Below are 20,775 nucleotides of genomic sequence, written 5' to 3'. Positions count from 1 at the left end.
TACCTGATCAAATCCCTTCTTCTCATCAATTGGAGGGGGGACTTGAAGTGGGGTCTCCTGCATTGCAAGGGGATTCACTGAGATTTCTGAGTGTGAAGTGGCTGCACACATGCTAACATGGTGCATCATTCTCAGTCACTCAATCATCAAACACCCATTAGTTTCCTGGATTCTCCAACATCTTTCCCTATCTCCTGGACTCCCTAGCAAAGTGACCTCTCCCCTGACAGCCCAGCACTCGCATCTGACTTCCCTTTTACATCTCCCACTCACAATCTCCTGTTCACCCAATGACTTCAGTGGAGCCTGGCTGATCAGTGAGACTCTGCATGCAGCAAAGGGCTCCTCTTCTAGGAAAACCCAGACACACCGCCAGGTGACTGGCATACCACCCCATCCCCTGGGAAGAGGAACCCAGCTTCTTTTCACTCCTAATGGCAGGACTCTGAGCCATTTCTCTTTCACAAACGTATTGCCACAAGGGGACTGGTATGAGCAGCTTTTCCGTTCCCACTGACTGCCGCGATTATGTGCTGGGGAACTCTCCTAGATTTGCTAATTTCCCTTATCTTGGTCCCTGGCAAGCTCCTCAATTTTCTACTCTCATGCTCTGCAGAGAATGTTGGCTTCACATAGGAGATGGATGGATGAGAGAGAGAGAGAGAAAGAGAGCATGTGGGTGGGTAGGGTAAGCAAAGCAAATAACTTAGCCACTTATGGGATGTGTTCCTGCAACTGGGCTAGATACAGAGGTTTCAAAATGTTGATGGGACCCACTTCATAATGTAGTAAATGGTGAATGAAAATCAGGGGTTTTAAGCCTTTTAAGGCATCTTATCAACACTGCAACCAGATTCTTTGTGCAGAATAAGATCTTGCTCCCATCAGTTGGGGCAGGTCCTCAGCTGGGGTGCACTTAACATAGTCATGGAAAGTGAATTGCTTGTTGAGGAGAAAGTCCCAGGCCCTGCTGAAATTAGGGTCATATTATCATCAGTTTCAAAGACAGCTCTTAAACCCTTAAAAACTGATAAAAGATACGGCCAAAGAAAGTAACCATAGGTCAATGGTGCCCATTACAAAGTTAGTATTTGCCAACACATTTGCCACCACAGTTATTTTCTATTCTGAGTGTAGGTCAATACTGTGATATCTCTCAGATCTCCCTTTGTGGTAGCTCCTGGCAAAGGCTGACTGGTTAATTTATTTTTGTAATTATAGTATTTAACTATAATGAGTGGTATATCTTTTAAAAAGGTTCTAGAAACACCCATCCCAAATGCTGAATGTCCCTTACAAAACTTAAGATTATAACAATCATTTTGAAAATCACAGAAAACAGCTTAAATCTGCTGCCACTACCATAGCCACCACAATGTGAAACCATGGCCATATGAGGAACAGAAAAGAGATCACAGCATGGCAGATTATAGAAACAAACATAATATAATCCTCTTTAATGTTAGAATTCGTTTTTCTCCAAAGTCACCATGACATTGCTATACACCCTAGGGAGCCAGGAATTGTGGGGAGACAAGGAAGGAGCTTAATAAGTCTTAGAAAAAATGATTCATATAACAGAATGGAGCTGAACTGAACTGATCACTCAGTGCTTTCTCATTACTAATCATTGATGTTCTACTGCATAGCATTGAGGGAAAAATGACTTGATTCTCCTCTCACTTGCACTGGTTTTTAGCTGCACTGGGATTGATTGAGTTGCACAGGACTTACATTGGTGTAAGCAAGACAAAGATCAGACTCATTACTTGAATATAATTGATATTTCGCTGAAGATTAAAGTTTGGAATCTTAGCAAAACATATATACGTTTTTATAACGCTTTTTCCTAGTTCTATGTTATGTTATTCTATAAGACAGAAGCAATGCGGAGGAATGAGCCATGTACCTGAGCCATGAGATGGTTGACTGTTTGGCTCTGTGTGAAGCTAAGTCCATTTGAAAACAGTGATCATATATTGCAAATGGTGGTTCAGATGACTGGTAGCTGATCCCAAAGAGGACCTGAAATGTAACCTGTGGCCCATGTTGTTTTTAAGCTCAGAGTAAAGCAATCTGGTGTGAGCATTCAAAAGATTGTCCCTGGCCTTCAGACCATGGGCATTCGCCTGGATCATTACTTCAGTATCGTGCACCCAGAAGTGACATTCACCATCTCTAGCGTTCAGAAGTTTATCAACAGTCAATTTGTTTTCCGGACTAGGAGAGAGATGATGCCAGAGTCATGGAAACAACGTCCAATGCTAGAGCTGAGAGGTACATAATTTTTTCAATGAACATAAATGGCTCTTGCTAAATCAAGAATAACTGTAGAGTTGAATTAGCTGATTTCTCCTCCCTCCCTGCATTAGACAAATAAATGGCCAGCTGTTTGTATAGTATAGGAAAGATGAGTGATACTTTAATACACTCATGCCTGCCCCTCCCTCTGCAGGTATTGTGGGTTTTCTGGCAACAGAACGAATGAGATTCCATTTGTGGAAGGCTGGGGTATTGGCGATGCATAGAAGTGCTCACCCCAAAGCACGGAACCCATCTTTTTAGGGGCTTCCTGAGTTCTTGGGGCAAAGTAGATAGTGAGCAGGGGCAGAATGAGAAGGTAGCTCCCTACACAAACCCTCTGGTCCTTCTCCTTTGTTGTGTATGTGGTAGGATGATAAAATAGAAGCTATTTTAGCCATTAAGTTAAGGCAATCTCTGCTGAGTAGTTCTGCTGCCACTCCATGGCCCCTCCCACTTGTCCCAGTGGATATCCCCAGCACACAGCCAAGACCATCCCCTTCATTGGTAGTTTGGGGTGTGCAAGACCAGGCCCAGTGACCTAAGTTCTGCTCTCAGTACCTCCAGCCCTGGAGCACCCATGGAAAAAAATTACGCTGGCAGCCAGCTTCCCCCCCTCCAGCGCCTCCTGCCCACTGACAGCCCCACTGAGCCACTCCTCCCTCTCCCTCCCACTGCCTCCTGCCCACTGCAATCAAAGAATAGTCAGTTTCACTTTTGTTTATAGTCATTTATACTTTCTGATTCTCATTTCTATCTTTCTTCTTTACTTAAAAATACAGAACAGTTTAAATTATTGTGACAAAGACATCACTTTATTTGATTGGTTTTCCTTCAAAGAGAATGGTATTGAGTGGCGCTTTGATTGGTCCATTTAGTTGCAACAAAGTGTATATTTAAAAGGAAAGGAAAAAATGTGTTTTTGCCCTCACTTTGCTTCTTTAAGATATAAACAAGAAGGCCTGAAAAATGTATTTGCTCACGTTTTGTCTTAGAAGTATCATGCATGTTAAATCTGGTCTTACATTGTTTTGCTGGAGATCTTTTGGAAGGTTTCAGAAGTGTATTGGGAGTTTGAGTAAAAAAGATGTTAACAAAACAAGGAGTTCTAAACAGTCAGAGTGAAAATTACATTTCCTCCCAGTTATTTACATTGAATTTCTATGGTATCTGTTATGTCATAAGCCTGTTAGTTCTCCAGTTGTCCATACAATTTTTCAAGAAAAACACAATAGATAAGACTTGAATTTCTAACACAGAAAGCAAGCAGAAAAAGAAAGAAAGAAAGAAAGAAAGAAAGAAAGAAAGAAAGAAAGAAAGAAAGAAAGAAAAATCTACCCATCCTTCAGGCATTCTTTATATATCATAAAGAAGCAAAAAAGAGCACAAGCTCAATTTTCCCCCTTGCAAGTCACCATTAAAACTCAATAATTCTCTCCTGTGCCTACAGATGAAGTAAAAACATATAGTATATCAAGCATACTGTCAAAGGGAAAGAAACTCTCATAGGAAAGGTGGTCATATGCCGTTAGACTGGGTTTCAGAAAATCTGGGTTCAATGCCTGACTCTACCATAGACCTTCTGGGTGAAAATCCAGGCTCCGCTGAAGTCAATGGGAGTTTTGACAGGCATGTTGTAAGCAATGACTAAGGGAGGAGAGTGGTTTCTAGTATAGAGAAGATAGAATGGGTCAGGATTAGCCACCTTCGGTTGCAAAAAGCCACTGTTTCCTACACAGCACAGCACAGCACAGCGTCCGTCATAGTCTGACAGAAACTCTAGGACCTGAGGGTATGTCTGCACTGCAATTAGACACCAGCGGCTGGCCCATGCCAGCTGACTCTGGTGTGCGGGGCTCGGGCTATGGGGCTGTTGAAGTGCAGTGCAGATATTCCAGCTCAGGCTGTAGCCTGAGCTCTGGGACCCTCCCACCTTGCAGGATCTAGAGCCCAGAGTCCAGCCCAAGCCCAGACATCTACACTGCAATTAAACAGCCCCACAGTGAGAGCTCAAGTCAGCTGGCACGGGCCAGTCAAAGGTTTTTAACTGCAGTGCAGACAAACCCTGACAGTCCCCAAGGTGACATACACCTAAAGATAAGCCATTGTCCTAAGGGCTAAGAATCCCATACTATTAAAACTAGGCTGTTGAAAGTCCTCACTTTCTTTTCCAATTCCTGTTCTAAACAGGCCAGATGATCTGGATGGAGTCTCTGCAGTGCATGCTCTATCTCTGCTCACCTTTACTGCGCACTTTGCATGAGTTGGAAGAGAGACAGATGCACATTGCAGACATAGCACCTCATGACGTTACCAGGGATTTGATTCTTCTCAACCAGCAAAGGCTGGCTGAGATGGAGCTCTCCAACCAGCTGGAGAGGAAGAAAGAAGAACTGCGGATACTCTCAAAGCACCTGGAGGAAGAGAAGAAAAAGACCGAAGCTCTGCTCTATGCTATGCTTCCAAAGCACGTGGCCAACCAGCTAAAAGAGGGGAAACGAGTTGAGGCAGGTGAATGAATAGGATATGTGTATTTAAAAAAGCAGCCCTGTCCTTAATACTAGGTTTGGGAACTGTGCTGTTATCCAGAGCTGGCTCCAGGGATGTGCAAACTATGTAGCCTCAATGATACCCCCCTTTCTGGTGGCTGCCCATTCAGCAAGTACAATGCCAGTGCTCCGAGTGGCACCAGTAAAACGGGCTTTGTTCTGACCTCGGCAGAAGGTGGGAGGTGTGAGTGTGGCTGGAGAGCTTCAGGAAAAAGACAGAGTGGAAGGGAGGAGGCGATTGAACAAATTGACTGTACTTCTACAATGCTGTTGTTCCTCTAAAAAAATGTGTAAGCCCAGCACTGGCTGGATTTAGGAAAGCATTTTTATTCTTATTTAGGACAGCATTTAAGCATATGCTTAAATTCCATTGAAGTAAATGGGCCTTAAGCACAGGCTTAAAGTTAAGCGTTTGCTTAAGTGCTGCCTTGAGTAGGGATAGACTAAAAATGTGCGTAAGTGCTTTGCTGAATCAGGCCCAGGTGCTTAAACGTCTGTAGACAGCTTCCTGGATTGTCTAGGATGTGCTGCAGTTCTTACATTTGATACTTTATTAAATCAGATCCTCCCTTACCAATATGGATCTTAAATGAATCATCTTATTTGCTAAAAATTTGGTTAGAAAAGCAATCTCAGCAAACAAGTCTTGCGTGTGCATAGCAGCCACAGCTACTGATTGGTCCAGCTCATCAGAATTATTTATAAATGGAAGGAGTGCTAACACAGACCTTTCTGTTCACAGGAGAGTTTAAAGAATGCACCATATTGTTCAGCGATGTTGTGACCTTTACCAACATTTGTGCCCAGTGTGAGCCTATTCAGATAGTCCTCATGTTAAATTCAATGTATCTACGATTTGACAGACTAACCACAGTGCATGATGTCTACAAGGTAATTACTTATTTTAAGAGGCTGCAGCTATTTTCATGAAACTGATTTTTGGGAATTGCAAAGGGTTTCAATAAAGCATGCAATACTGGAGTTTATGGTGGCCTTGAAGGGGTCAGGAAACTAAAGGAATTTAAGTTGTTAATAACTGTTGCTGCCACTTCAGTGTTGCTATAGTTAATTAAAACAATTATATTTTTTTCCACAGTTGTGTAATGAAACATGCAGAGACTGTAATTAAATGTGCTAAAAAGATTCAAACATGAATGGAACCAGGCCTTCCTAGTTTCCTTGACTTCATTTAGCTCATTCTGAACCCACCATTCCCCTTTTGGAGCTATTCAGAGTGGCAGATTTTAATCTCTTTTGTCCTTCACCTGGTACTCCAGCAGTCATTCAGTCCTTATTTTGCCATCACTGTGGTAAGGACAGTTGATCTCTTTTTACCTCAGAAAAGCCTACCTATAAACCCAAGGTGATAGGACACTTACTATATCACCTTCTGATACCAGTCCAAAGTGGTAAAAACTAGTTGGATTGCCTGTTTTGGATAGCTTGGATCATTCACCTTATGCCCAACCTGGCTTAGATCATTGTCCTGGACATGCAGAAAGAAAGACAAAATGCAAGGGATGTGGCTTAATTAGGCCACAACTTTATACTTAACTCATCTGGGAACTAACTGTAACTCATACAGTGCAAGTCATGATTATGTCCTTAATTGGTTCTACCTGGTGGAGGGCTGCCATCTGCTTCCCCTCACCCAGCTGGTCCTAGCCTGTTGCTGGGACTCCACTGCACTCCCCTCTAATGAGAGTACAGGGGCTGGGAAAAGGGGGTCATCTCTTTGCTGTATCAGGTGTTAGGACCCTCACGCCTGTTTTGCAGCTTCTTTAGGGAATGTCTTCCCCTAAGTCTACTTCCAACTCTTCTTTCTCAGGGAACCAGTCCCCTATGGAATGAATACCTGCATTGGATACCTGCCACCTGTTGAGTTGTGACCACTTGAACCTTACCCCACTGGGTCCCTGAGCTGCTGTGGGGAAGGCAAAAAATCTCACCCCACCCTGGCCAGCCTGATGGTGAGGGAAAAATTCCCACCCAGTCCCAAAAAAGGCAACTGATGCAATGCTCACAATAGCCCAAAGAACTCAGTTGTACACTAATCCTAGTGGAGGCTGGGCTCAGGCTCAAGGGCAGAGTTTATATACCCTCCCTCAGGTGCACGGGGCCAATGACTTAGCTGAGCTCCTGGCCTGCCCACCAGGAGCCACTACCAGTCCAGACAAAGCCATTCCTGTGGCTGGGGGCTGCAGTGTCTTTTTAAGTATCCTCTTTTTCTGGCAGTAACATTATCAGCTAGATCCAATTAACAACTTAGAGATGAAACTTTCATCAAAATGGAACGTGGGTATTTTCTCTCTAGTCTGCTTTTAAGGGCCAGATCGTGGCTGGCATAATCGGCTTGGCTCCATGGACTTCTGAAGTCTGAACATCTGGCCTGAAATTTATATCCCTCCCCCTACAATTGCAAATATTTATGCAAGTAGAGCCAAATCTTAAAGTCCTTACTCATTCCTTACTCAGGCAAAACTCCCAGTTAAACCCATGGGAGCCTGAGGGAAGAGTAGGTTACAGTTTCAAGGTTCCCAGCAGGGAATGAATTCTTGAAACTGATCAAAGGCACTTACCTAGCCCGAACTAATAAATGTCGGAAGTTATGAAAAAATCCAATTAAAGAAAATCTCTTGGCACAGCATAAATATAATTAGAATATCTATTTGCATTAGTGACTTTGGCTTTTTTTTTTAAATTTACTATAGTAAATAATAACTGGCATTATCATTAAGTGGACTACCTTGATGGGAGCTATCTATAGCTACACAGTTTTCATGCCTAGCACACGATATTGTTTTAAGTGGTTATGTTAATGGGCAGCTCATTAGGAATTTGGTGCTTGCTATATTACTGGCGTTCAGGAAAAAACCACCAGTAAATCCAATTTAAGCTAATCATTCATGTAATGATAATGAATGAAACACTGAAACGTCCTAAGAGTTGTTTAGAGAATTTCTTCACAGCATAATGGCTTTGTACAATGAATTTAATACTTTTGGGATTTCTGTGGTTCAAACAACCTTCTTATATTCCTGGCATGGGCTCTCCATAATCTGTTTCCAGGGCCAAATCCTGAAGTACTTTCTTAAGCACAACTTCCACTCACTACAATGGGATCTATGCCTGAGTAAGGACTACAGACTTTGTCCATAATAGAGACTATGGGAAATCCATAGGTTGCAGAAAGACAACCTGGTCCTTTTGTAAAGAAGGTTATGACAGACCAGCACCACACAGCCTGCTTCACACTGCAATTTAATGTATTCCTAACATTTGGATTGTTTTTCTAAACTATCATTTGACTAGTTTAATAGTAAGTGTCACTGAAGAATAGCCCCTCATTTACATTTCCCCCTAAAATACCCTTTTAAAATTCAATATGTGAATTAGCCAGCCATCTATGAATTGTCATTGCTCCAATAACTGCATTGGTCGTTGGGGCACCATCATTGATGAGCAATCAACCAATTGTCTCCACCCCGATGATTGTGTCAGTGCTTGAGTCTCCGTGAAGTCCATTCCTGTCCACTCTTTTATGTTGTCAATCCATTTCCTCTATCTACCTCTTCTTATCTTCCCCTGTACTGTCCTTTGGAGGATGATCTTGGATAGGCCAGATGATCTTGTTACATGGCTGTACCACTTCAGCTTGCGCTTCTTCCTGGTCATCAAGAGATCTTCATGTGACCCTGAGCATTGAGTTATGATGTTGTGGACCTCTTCATTAGTGACGTGGTCAAAGTAGGAGATGCCAAGGATTTTACAGAAGTATCTCATCTCTAGTACCTGTATTTTCAATTCAAGTTCTGCCATAAGGGTCCATGTCTCGCATGCATACAGAAAAATGGAGATGACCAATGCATGCAGCAGTTTCAGTTTGGATTCTAGGGGGATGTTCTTATTCCTCCAAATTGGCTTTAGCTTTGCCACTTCTGCTGTTGTTTGCGCAGTTCTTGCCAGAATTTCTGCTTTGGATCCTTCATCAGTGATAATTGCCCCCAAATACTTGACCTGTTTCACTGTCTCCAGCTCTTGTCCACTGACAGTGATAGGTGAGCTGATCCCATCACATTTGTTTGTCATCAGCTTGTTTTCTCTGTACTGATTTCCATGCCGTATTTTGCAGAGGTTTCATCCAATTGTTTCACAAGGTTGGCAAGTTCATCTTCGCTGCCTGCCAGGCCATCAATGTCATCAGCATACTGAAGATTTGCGATTGTTCGCCCCCCAATGCTGACTGTGCATATGTGATATTCCAGGAGATCAGTCATTATGTGCTCCAAGTAGATGTTCAACAGCGTGGGCAAAAGAAGGCAGCCTTACCAGACTCCAACAGTGGTGCGAAACCACTATCCTATTGTGCCATTGACGAGACCTGCACTGCTGGCCTTGGCATACAGTTGTTTAATGATAAGAATAAGCTTACGACCAACATTGTACTTCTTCATGGTTGCCCAGAGAGCTTTGTGACCTACCCTGTCAAATGCCTTCTTGAAGTCAACAAAGACATGGTAGATGTCCTGCTGGTGTCGTAAGTACTTCTCACATAGAACACGAAGGTTGAAAATCTGTTCTGTGGTACTTCTTCCAGCATGAAAGCCAGCCTGTTCTTCAGCGATGATATTCTCCACTTGTGGCTTCAATCTGTTCAATATGACTTTCAACATCACTTTGCTGGGATGGCTAATTAAGCTTATGGTCTGGTAATTTTGACACAATTGCAGGTTGACTTTCTTTGGCAGAGTGACGATTAGTGACTGTGTCCATGTGGAAGACCACTCACCGGTCTGCCAGATCTTGTAGCAGATCTTGGTGAGTACATCTATTACTATTTCTCCTATGAATTTCATCAGTTCGGCTGGGATGTTGTCAATACCTGTTTCCTCTCTGTTCTTGAGTGATTTCCCCGCTGTCTCCACTTCTTCATGCAGTATTGGAAAATCATCCTCTTCTGTTGAATCTGGGCTGTCTAAGACTCTAGGATCTCCATTTGTCTGGTGGTTGTATAGATCAGAGCAGTAGTTTGTCCACCTGTTGATGATGTCCCTTTCTTCTGGAAGACTGTTCCCTTCTTTGTCTTGAATTGCATTAGCTTTGGTCCATCTTTTCTTCATCAGATCTTTTAGAACCTGGAAGGCTCGTTTGCTACTTTCATTATTGATACACTTTTCAATTTTAGAGCATTGTTTTTCAATCCATATCTCCTTGGACACCTTCATTCCTTTCTTGATCTTTCTGCCAATCGCTCTGTACTTATCAGCTCCCTCAGTGCTGTTCTTGTCTCTCTTAAGTTCTCTTCTAACGTCACACATCTGTAGTATTTCATTTGTGACCCATGGTTTTGTCTTCTTATGGTGTTTCCCAAGGATGTTCATTGCTGCCTCATTCATTACAGTGTTGAAATTATTGGTCATTGTTTCTACATCTTCCTCTAGAGCAAGCAGCGGGGCAAATTTTCCGCCAATCATTGCTTGGAATGGCTCTGCAATGTTTCGGTCTCTGAGTCTTTCTAAGTCAAAGTTGGTTCTGGTGAACTGTGGCATGATGATTTTCCTTAGAGGCAGCCAAAAATTTAGCATCACAAGGTCGTGATCACTTCCAATATCAGCACCGGGGAAGCTCCTTGTTTTAGCTCTGTTAATCCCAGAACAAAATCAGTTTTGCACCATGATGTAGTCGATCTGGCTGTGATATAGACCATTAGGTGCATGCGATGTTGATCATCTGGATGCTTTATGTGCTCCTAATGTGTTTGCAAGAACCAGATTGTTATAGCTGGCAAACTCCAAATGTCTCAATCCTCTCCTATTGGTTACCGCATTACAGAAAGAGCCACAATAATCTCGCCAATCTACCTGTGTGTCAGTACCCACTTTAGCATTTCAATCTCCCTGTACAATCAGGATATCTTTCTTGTGTACCTTATAGATGATGTCGTGCAGCTGATTGTAAAAATCTTCAATTTGCTCATCGTTATAGTCTGTTATAGGGGCATATACTTCTACCACTGTGATATTGAACGGTACTGCCTTTAGATGGATGGAAATAAGCTTGCTGGACATTGGGCGGCATCCTAATAGTGAATTCTTGATATCTTTATGCACAAGAAATCCTACGCTGAATTAGAAGTATTTAGAAGACTCATCTGTGTTTCCCTAAATATTAAAGGTGGAGACAATAGGCGATGCCTACATGGTGGTAGGAGGAGTCCCTGTGCCTGTATCTACTCATGCTGAGCGAGTTGCCAACTTTGCCCTGGGAATAATCATAGCAGCCAAAGAAGTGAAGAATCCGGTTTCTGGAAATCCTATCCAAGTGAGTCAGTACCACAGAGATGTACATATTTCCAAGTACTATTCGGGTGAAAGGGTTGTTGTGTGGTAAATGCACTGGTCTGGGACTCAACAGAACCGTGTTCTGTTCCTTTGTGACCTTGGGCAAGTCCCCTAGAGCCACATTTTAATAAGTTGCCTGATTTTTCAGAGGGGCACCCCACTGTATTAGGATTAATGGATAGATGGCTGTTTAACACTTTAAACATGCATTAAATAGGTGATATTCTGGGTTTCTTTGTGTCTTTGTAAAGATTAGAGTTGGGATCCACACAGGTCCTGTCCTGGCTGGAGTAGTTGGAGAAAAGATGCCTCGTTATTGCTTGTTTGGAGACACCGTGAATATAGCTTCCCGGATGGAGAGTCATGGGATTCCAAGTAAAATTCACCTTAGCCCCACTACCTATTAGTGAGTAGCTACAGTAATGCTCCTTCTTCTTTACAGCTTTGCTGGAAAATTTTGCATTGGGTTTTAGATGTAAATCCCATTGTCTTCCATAACTTACTCAGTTTTAACAAATATTTCATTACAATAATCAGTTCTTGTAAAACAGTTTTATTTGTCAAAATTATTTTGAGGCAATTACACGAGGGTGAAATTTACGGTCCCTGCACAAAGACAGATTACTCTGATTCTACATTTTAGAGGAAAATATTTCAAAAATATTTTTCCATATCTCATGTGAAAACATACTATATAATGGTGTGATGTAAAGGCTCATTAGATCATCTCGGCTGACCTGCTTAAAATAAGCCATAGAATTTTATCCATTTATCCCTGTACTGGGCCGATAACTTGTGATATAACGGTTTTATTGGGATTTATTTAGCATGAGCTATATAAACCACTGTATTTTTTCCACCCATGAGGAATACAGCTTTCTCAATGCCAATAAAACCTTTACACTACACCTCCATGTTGTTTATAAAATCAGAGCTTTTGTTCACCTAAAGAATCACTTAATTGACCCCTTTCCCTAGTTTTTGCTCTCTATTTTCTAAAAATAAAAGACTGAACTCTGTTCATCCAAGTCTGAAGCATAATGATAATTTCTGGTATGTAATAGATGAAGTTTGCCATCAGAAATACTTAGTTAAACGACATTAGGGAAGAAGAATTAGTCCAACTCGTGATATGGACAATTTCATATCACCCTATACCCGCTCTATATAAAGCTCTAATTGGCAGGTAAATCCCGCCTCAATCACTCATGTATATTTTACTCTGGCTTCATGGACAGTAAGACCCCTACACATCAAGTGAGAATTTGATTTTGTTAAACTGTATTAGAGTCTGAGACAAAGTCGATTAAATTCATTGACTCCAGCAGGCTTTGGATCAGACACTTTGTGTATAAATACATAAGCAAATGAAGCCTTGTTCTGAATACAAAAACTAGCTTCAGAGCAAAATCCTTCTCTCAGTTATTTGTAGGGAATCACAACTGGACTATCCTGGTCTCTCTACCTGTTTTAGTTTAATTGCTGATATACACCATGTTATTCTGAGAGGAGAAGGCTCAGAAGCTGATAATTTTTGATCTGTATAAGCCCCTTTTAATGTAATTGTTATTGTTGTTCTAGCTGCCTAAAGGACAAAAATTTTGAGATGACCGGAAGAGGAGAGATTGCAGTGAAGGGCAAAGGGAAAATGTATACGTATTTCCTGATTAGAAACAGGACTGCAACTGAGAATGAGATCATGGGAAACCCAATAAAGGAATCAGATTCTGACCAGGGATCTCTTCAGTCCTTTCATGAGTCCGGGATCAAAATGATACAAAGTTCATGTCAGCAAGGTAGAGTTGGCATAACAGAAAACCAATTCTTTCCACAGTCTTTTAATTCCAATTAAAGTAAATATTTGTTCCCATCTTTCCTCAGCTATGCAACTCAGTTCAGACCAGTATCAGCCTCCAACCATAGCAATGAAGTACATTGATGGTCTTACAGAAACACAAGCCAGTTACAAAGGAAGAAGTCAAGAAAGAATTATGGATTTAACAGGTATTTTCTTTGTTACTGAATATTCAAAGAGTGGAATTAGAAAGCATTTGAGACCTGATCCTGCAAACTGACTATATTACTCATGTGAACAGTCATTGCTTACATACAGATGCATTATATCAATGGGACTCCTCACATCAGTGGCTGCTTAAGGCTAACCATCCTGCACATTGTTTGGGGCTGACCATAGCCATCTTCACAGTAATCCCAGGCTTCAGGGATGGGCTAGGGAGAAAGAAGGTCACAATGAGACTATTCTGACTACCATTATCTTTACGATTTTGAAGGCCCCAATGAAGTTGTTTCTGGGATCCCGTGCAGTGGTCAAAGCCGAGTGAAGTGGGAAAGGGTGTTCTTACTGCACCAGCCAAGAAGGAGGGGGAGCAGCTAACCCAGACCATATAGAGGAAACGGCTCTGTGGGGGTGCATGAGTCACCTTTGCCAGAGACGGGATGGGTAGCTCTGATTCCCACCCCAACCTTCTGTAACTTTATCCGTTGGTCCCATCTCCTCAGTCTCTTTTGACCCAAGTACACTCAGGATTAATTCCTCAAACATGGGGGTCTTCTGCAAATCAGGTGCCCCCATTAATTGTGCATTCCCTAAGCACTGGAAACTGGCTTGTTTGTGTTTTTCCTGGTTATGAGTGGTAAGGTTAATTAATGAGTGGTAAGGTCAAATATTATGCCTTAAGGAACAAGCCAATCACCTGTGGTCAGGAAGGATTTATTCCCTCATGTACAGTGTTACACAGTTTATCAGGTGCTTCCTGAGAAGTTGCAGGAACTGGCCAATGCTGGAAGCAGAATATCAGATTTGATGAATCCTGCAATCCTACGTACAGAACAAAAATATTTTATGGCTCTTAAACAGACTTAAAAAAAGTACATCTCCCTTTACCTCTGCTCCGCTCATGTGTAACCAGTAATATAACATTCACACCCCTTGGATAGGCCTCACACACCTACCGGTCCATCTATGGTCATTAAGAGCTCACGCAGAAGGAACATTTCTTTACAGGCAAAACACACGACTTTGAAAGCTACGGATGTCTCCATGGTGACCAGCAGCCAGGCAGTGATCCTTATCTACCCAACCAGGAAAGAATCAAATCAACACCTGAAGAACCACAGAACAGAAATGTCAGATCCAATTTTTGCAATTTAATTTAAGCTGCTGACTTTTAAAGTTAAACAGGGTAAGTACATTACAATCTACTTCATTTTGCTATCTGGGTGCTGATTTTGTATAGAAATTAGTACAGGGGTTTTGTAAAAATGACTTTTCTTCAGTACTTGCAAAAAATACAAAACTATGGAGGATCTCACAGTTTTTTTTATTATGGCATTTACATAATTTAATTGTAGTATATAAACATGAGATGACGCAAGATGCCTTGGACATGTGGTGCTCCTCAGCAAGCGACATATTTCTCCTACTCTCCTTCCCCTTGTACCAATTGTGTTCACGTTCTTGGGTTCCCATCCAGTGGTCAAAGTACATTGAGACAGGAAAGGTTGGACTCATGTGACTAGTGACATCCCTGCTCTAATGAGCATTCATAATAAAAGAAAAATGCCCTGAAGTGACAACTGCCTTGACTCCAATAGAACTGACCACTCGCCTGAGCAAGGTGAGCAGAATTTGGCCCACATCCGAACTTTGATTCCAGTTTAATAACTGACATGTTCTCTGCAGGGGAATATATCATGTCCTGATAGCAGAGATGGACTTGGATTTAATAAAATCAGTATTTCCATTTCAAAATAAAGATGGTTTTTGCTTTTTAGTATTTATGGGCCACACATCAGTTTATAGTTTTTATACCTATGTTTGTGCTGCACTTAGAAGACCTTAAAAGGAAACACACTGCTGAATATAAAAGCATTTTGGTCCCAGTTCACCCCGTGCAGAGGGCCAGTACAAGGTCTATGCACCACTTGAGTCCTCTAAGTCGGGTTTAAGTGGGATATAAGTGGATTTCAATTTATTTCTGAGCATCTCTCCCCACCTAAACAAAATAAATAAAGATCTGGAGCCCAGCAATGGGGCATGACTTTGCTCCAGACAAGCAGTTCTTTAATTTCACGTACCTAATGCAGAAAATGAGATTCAGGCTCGCTAGATGATTTACCTCCACTGTAATGTACCCTCAGACTACATTTGATCAACAATGGCAGGTGGAAACGACAGGCACAGTTGCCAAAAAAGGATTTGTGACCTATGACATAGAAAGGAGCCATGATGGACATACTGACTGTGAACAAGATAGTGCATGGCAAAAATTTTCCTCTTATTGCACTGCAGCCATCCTAGTGTGGATGTAACACACCAGCCCCCAGTCAGGGGGTTGGCTTTAGACTCCACCCCCAAATTGATTTAAGGTCTGCAACTGTGGATTCCTTAACTACGTAAGTGTCTGAACATGAATACACGTTGATGCACTTTGAGCAAGTAGTCACCAGGGTGGATAATGTGGCTACTGTGCTGACATGCTCCGGGGCATCAAAGTTCCATCTCTGTATATAGGTGCATCAGAGGCAAATGTTCAGATCGCTTTTAAATACAAAAGAAGAATGTGAGACTTCTGTAAGGAATCTTTCCTCTGAAGAAGACCCAAAGGGAAGTAATGTTATTTCACCAAGTTAAATGTTTCTGTTAATATGTAATAAAGTAATATGACTTGTCTGGCCACGTGCCCGAGAACATTAACATTTTAGACACTACACCTGAGCACTGTGGGACAGTCAGAATTGGACTCTGTTTTATTACTGGTATGTTTTTAAGCAGGGCCCCCCTGCTCTCTGAGAACTGTGTATTGTTTTGGTGATGGCCACACCTGCTATAGGTTATAGACCTAAGTTTTGCAAAAAGAAAAGGAGTACGTGTGGCACCTTAGAGACTAACCAATTTATTTGAGCGTAAGCTTTTGTGAGCTACAGCTCACTTCATCAGATGCATAAAGTGGAAAATACAGTGAGGAGATTTATATACACACAGACCATGAAAAAATGGGTGTTTATCATGTTTTATCATGTTTATCATGTATATAAATCTCCTCACTGTATTTTCCACTTTATGCCTCTGATGAAGTGAGCTGTAGCTCATGAAAGCTTATGCTCAGATAAATTGGTTAGTCTCTAAGGTGCCACAAGTACTCCTTTTGTTTTTGCGAATACAGATTAACATGGCTGCCACTCTGAGACCTAAGTTTTGTTATTGTAAAACTGGGCAATCTTTGGTGGTGGGTTGTTCCTTAGATCTGTGACATCTGCATTCCAGGCTACATCTTACTAAACCCCTTCTCACTCTGGATACCCTGGAGCCCTTTACTTTCTACACTGAGTATGGACAAACTGTGCTCGTGTATTTATATACAAATCTGTCAAGAGACATAGGGCCTGACTCTTTCCTCATTCACACTGACTCTCACTGACACTTAATCTGAGGGACTGGCAGTGAAATCAGTGGTGTCTTGTCAGTGTAAGAGGACAACCTGTCCTGAAAGCATTTATCTGCCCTACTAGACAATTAATTAGCCTTTCTCAAAGAGTCACATATGGTGGAAAAGTGTTCTGTGTTCTTGCCAATTTTCCCAATTTGGACCGGACAGCTGTAAGATTTGCTAACCGTTTGGGTCCCCAGTGGTCCTGGGCAATTGGGAGTGAAACTCCTTTTGCTGGCAGTGTTCCACTCTGGCCACTAGAAACAAGGGATCCTAAGGCTGCGGCAGTCAGCAGCTGCCTCTCTTGTTGTTCCTCAGCTGTCTTGACAGCTCCCCTTGCTCCGAGTGCCTCACTGGAGAAAGAAGAGGATGCACTCTCCCCAATCCCCATAACATCAGGGCCTTGACAGCTGGAACAATGTCAGGCCCCCTGGCATAGGAAAGGAGGCCATAGAGGGACAGAAGAGGAATGAGAGATCCCACAGGCAGCTATCCCAGAAGGAGAAGGGGCAGATCCTCCAGTAGGGAGTGGAGAGAAGGGAGGGCAGCTTAACAGGAAGAGCAAGAGAGAGCGGGTTGGCAGGGGAGAGAGAAAGAGAACCCAGCACAGCTGGCAGAGAAGGAAGTGGGAAGACATCACAGGTGCCCGAGAAAGAGAGAGAAGAAAGAAGGGGGGTGGAGGAAGAGATATCCCAAAAGAGATGAGAGTTAGGGGAGCAGGCTACTTTGCTCTCCCTGGCGGATCTCCACCAAAAAGATGCCTTCATGCTGTGTAGCCCTTTAAAAATCTTTTTTCCAGGTAACCAGCTATCAGTCATCTCCTTGCTAGGAGGTGTGAGGATGCAAGGCTCAGCGCTGGGCAGAGTATGGGGCTCCACTCTGGAAGGGAATTAGCACTTGAATGGCTGAATAATGTCATTTGCCCCTTCTCCAGTTTGGAAGCTCACACAACTGCATCACCCATGAAGACCTCTCTAGACCAGCAGTCAGTAAGGCAAATTTGATTTATACTAGGTCATTTTCCACTGAAAACACTGTGAATGTTTAAGATGTGAAATATTTTAAATGCTAGTAACTAGTCCAATTCTAAGCGCTATTGAATAATTTATTCCAGGGGTTCTCAAACTGTGGGTTGGGACCCCAAAGTGGGTTGCAACCCTGTTTTAATGGGGTCCCCAGGGCTGGTGTTAGACTTGCTGGGGCCTTGGGCTTCAGCTTTGCTCCCCCAGCCCCACGCTTGGGGCAGCGGGGCTGGACTCAGGCTTCGGTCCCCCTTTTTGGGGTCATGTAGTAATTTTTGTTGTCGGAAGGGCGTCACGATGCAATGGAGTTTGAGAACCGCTGATTTATTCTGTTAAGTTTTATTTCATGCTCTGTGTGTGTGTGTGTCTGTGTGTATTTTAAATGTACATGGGCAATGGTTTCAGTATGTACTCTCTTATACAAAGTCCTTCTAATGTCTCCCATACGGAGATCCATCCAAAATATCCTATGGGCACCTGGTTTTTAAAAATAAATTATGGCTGCACATCATCAGTTGTTCTTAAAGCAACAAATACCACTAAAGATGTTGAAATAAAGGGGACTAGACACACAACATAAATAGTTTGGGTTTTACTTCACTATTCATGACTTTTTACAAACACTATGGGAAGTTAGTGCAGGTTTGCGCTCCTAAATCAACTAAGTGCTTTTGAAAATCCCACCCATAGTGTCTTACAAAAGAATCAAAACTTCTTGCTAAAAAAGAACCTGGGCTAAAAATTTCAAAAGCACCTAGAGGAGTTAGGCACCTTAGACATTTTTTACCCATAATTAACAATGTAATTTCAAGTAGAACTGGGGAAAACAGTCCCAAACTCTCAAAACCTTCCCATTTTTCAGTAACTTTTTCATTGGTTCTGCTCCCCCCACCCCACTTCTTACGAACACTGAAGCAATAAAATTTTACTTACAAAAATATACAAGGAAATTTAATTTTTAGGTTGCAGCCATATTATTTATTACTTCTACTGTGATCAGAGCCCCATTGTGCTAGGGAATGAACATACACCTAGCAGGAGACAGTCTTGGCTCCAGCGACCTTACAATCTAAATAGACATGTCAGAAAAGGGGTGAGAGAAAAGAAATCTGATTGCCACTTTACAGATAGGAAACCAAGGCACAGAGAAATTTTCAAATTGTGTAAGGGATTTGGATGCCCAATTCTCATTAAACCTGGGATATTCAAAGGAGTCTAAGGATGTTAGATCACAAGGATACAATTTTCAAAAATATCTAAGTGACATAGGAGTCTAAATCCCAGTTTCAAAAGCAACACAGACAGTGACTTTCATAAACAAACATTTTAATTTAGATTCCACATTAAAAGAAAAAAATATTTCTAATTGATTCAGGGGAAAAAAAATCAGAAAACCAGTGAAACATTTCAACTGAAACAAACATTTTATTTTGTTTTTAATTTATTTGTGCAAAATAGTTCCTATTTGCAACCAGCCTAACTGAGTTCTTTTAAAAGCCTCACCCTACATTTTCGAGTAACTTATATTTAAATATGCAGGAGAAGGGAACACTCAAATAAATAATAATAAAAAAACATTGTAGAAGCAGAAACTGATATTGATCTAAAGAAGTCAAAGTTGAACTGCTCAAAATAATTAGGCAAAAGATTTGCAATAGTTATGTGAAACTGTTGCCAGAAATACAGCCCCTTTCAAAGGGCTGGTGACTAAAGCTTAGTAAATAATTCACAGTGTATAGTTTGTTTGATGAATTTAGACTTTTTCCATTTATATTTGATGAGTAGCCCATGGTTCTTGCAGATATATTCATTATTCAAAATCATTTGCCAAATAATTTATACAACTAATTCTTAGTTTTTAGCTCATCCACATGGAAATCACTGTCTACATGCAAGATCTGACATTTAAAATTCAAGCTGTGTTGGTTAGCTTTGGTTGAGCCCATTGGTCATGAGGCATTGCTAGTGTTCTGTGGCTCTGATTCAGGAAAGCACTTAAGCATGTCCTAAAGTCTCACTATTAGGGATGCTTTCCACAATCCAAGCCTGACTGGATGTACACTTAGAATCTAGTTTCTGGTGAGAGAAAGCTTATGTTTGCAAATATAAAAAGTCACTTTCGGCAAATATTTTCTAAAATTAGCTGTTCATTGGGCTGTCCTGCCAATAAACTTATTTGCAGGCATGTTCACAAATCATGAACAAATGGAGCCAAAAGGAAATCAGTTTTTTATTAGAGTGACTATCTATGGAAACAGTTTTTGAGCTGTTCACCCAGTTCTACTGGCAACATTACAAAGCATTACTGGATCCAGATTGAACATGAAAAACAACATGAGCAGTGAGATCACACAATCTCATCTCAGTGAGAATAGAAAAGATTTTTTTCTAAAAACAACAAACTAAACTTTAAAATTTCAGAAATGAGACATGGTGAGAAACTTTTTTACAAGAACACATTTAGCTGAATGTAAATTGATGGAGTAAACTCTCAGTCATTGCTCTAAAAATATTCAGATAAATATGTTGTTTAAGTGCAGTCAATTGGAATAAATCCCTTCTGTAGCCACATACTATATTAATCATGCGTATAAACACCTCCTCTTTGTGCTTATGGTTAGTGATATGCATACACCTGGACAGTGTATAGAGAAATAGGATTGTATGTGCAATATTCCAGTCTGTAAATATTTGCAGCCAAATTAAACAATGTTTTGGCAATGTCTGTTTCTTTAAATAACTGGAGCGGATAAATAGTTCACAATAAATAATTTACTTGATGAGTTTTTCCTCTTTTCCTTGTCATGAATTGTCCCCACTTTTCCTTTTCCTCACATTTTCTTTGTATTTGAAATTATTTGCTAAATATTTTCAGCAAATAATTCTTGATCTGGAGCTTGTTCACAAGTAATTCACTACAAGCGTTTGATATTCAGAATTCCAATCAAAACAGCTGAACACATGGTATGTTTCTGGTGGCTGATCAGATGAGCATAACTTAGAATCAGGCTCTTGATGGCATTTTCATAGTAAGATCTGTTATGGTTTCTATTCTCTCAAGAGTCCCTTCATGCAATTTTAGGTGAACATTCCTGCCAGTACCTCATGCGCT

General features: G+C 41.4%; 1 protein-coding gene across 1 annotated transcript in view; it reads left to right on the top strand.

The window, feature by feature from the left end:
- LOC141993997 (guanylate cyclase soluble subunit beta-2-like) overlaps positions 1–20,407 on the top strand; it is a 31,304-nt gene extending 10,897 nt beyond the window's left edge. The window contains 9 exon segments of the mRNA XM_074963920.1: positions 2,061–2,277; positions 4,492–4,812; positions 5,593–5,741; positions 11,025–11,171; positions 11,443–11,597; positions 12,773–12,987; positions 13,073–13,195; positions 14,217–14,394; positions 17,441–20,407. Of these exon segments, the coding sequence (XP_074820021.1) occupies positions 2,061–2,277; positions 4,492–4,812; positions 5,593–5,741; positions 11,025–11,171; positions 11,443–11,597; positions 12,773–12,987; positions 13,073–13,195; positions 14,217–14,368 (1,479 nt within the window). The 3' untranslated portion in view covers positions 14,369–14,394; positions 17,441–20,407.
- Positions 20,408–20,775: the final 368 nt, after the last annotated feature.

The sequence above is a fragment of the Natator depressus genome, chromosome 9, assembly GCF_965152275.1.
Source record: "Natator depressus isolate rNatDep1 chromosome 9, rNatDep2.hap1, whole genome shotgun sequence".
NCBI classification, from domain to species: Eukaryota; Metazoa; Chordata; order Testudines; family Cheloniidae; genus Natator; species Natator depressus.
This window is presented reverse-complemented; position numbering and strand designations above follow the sequence as displayed.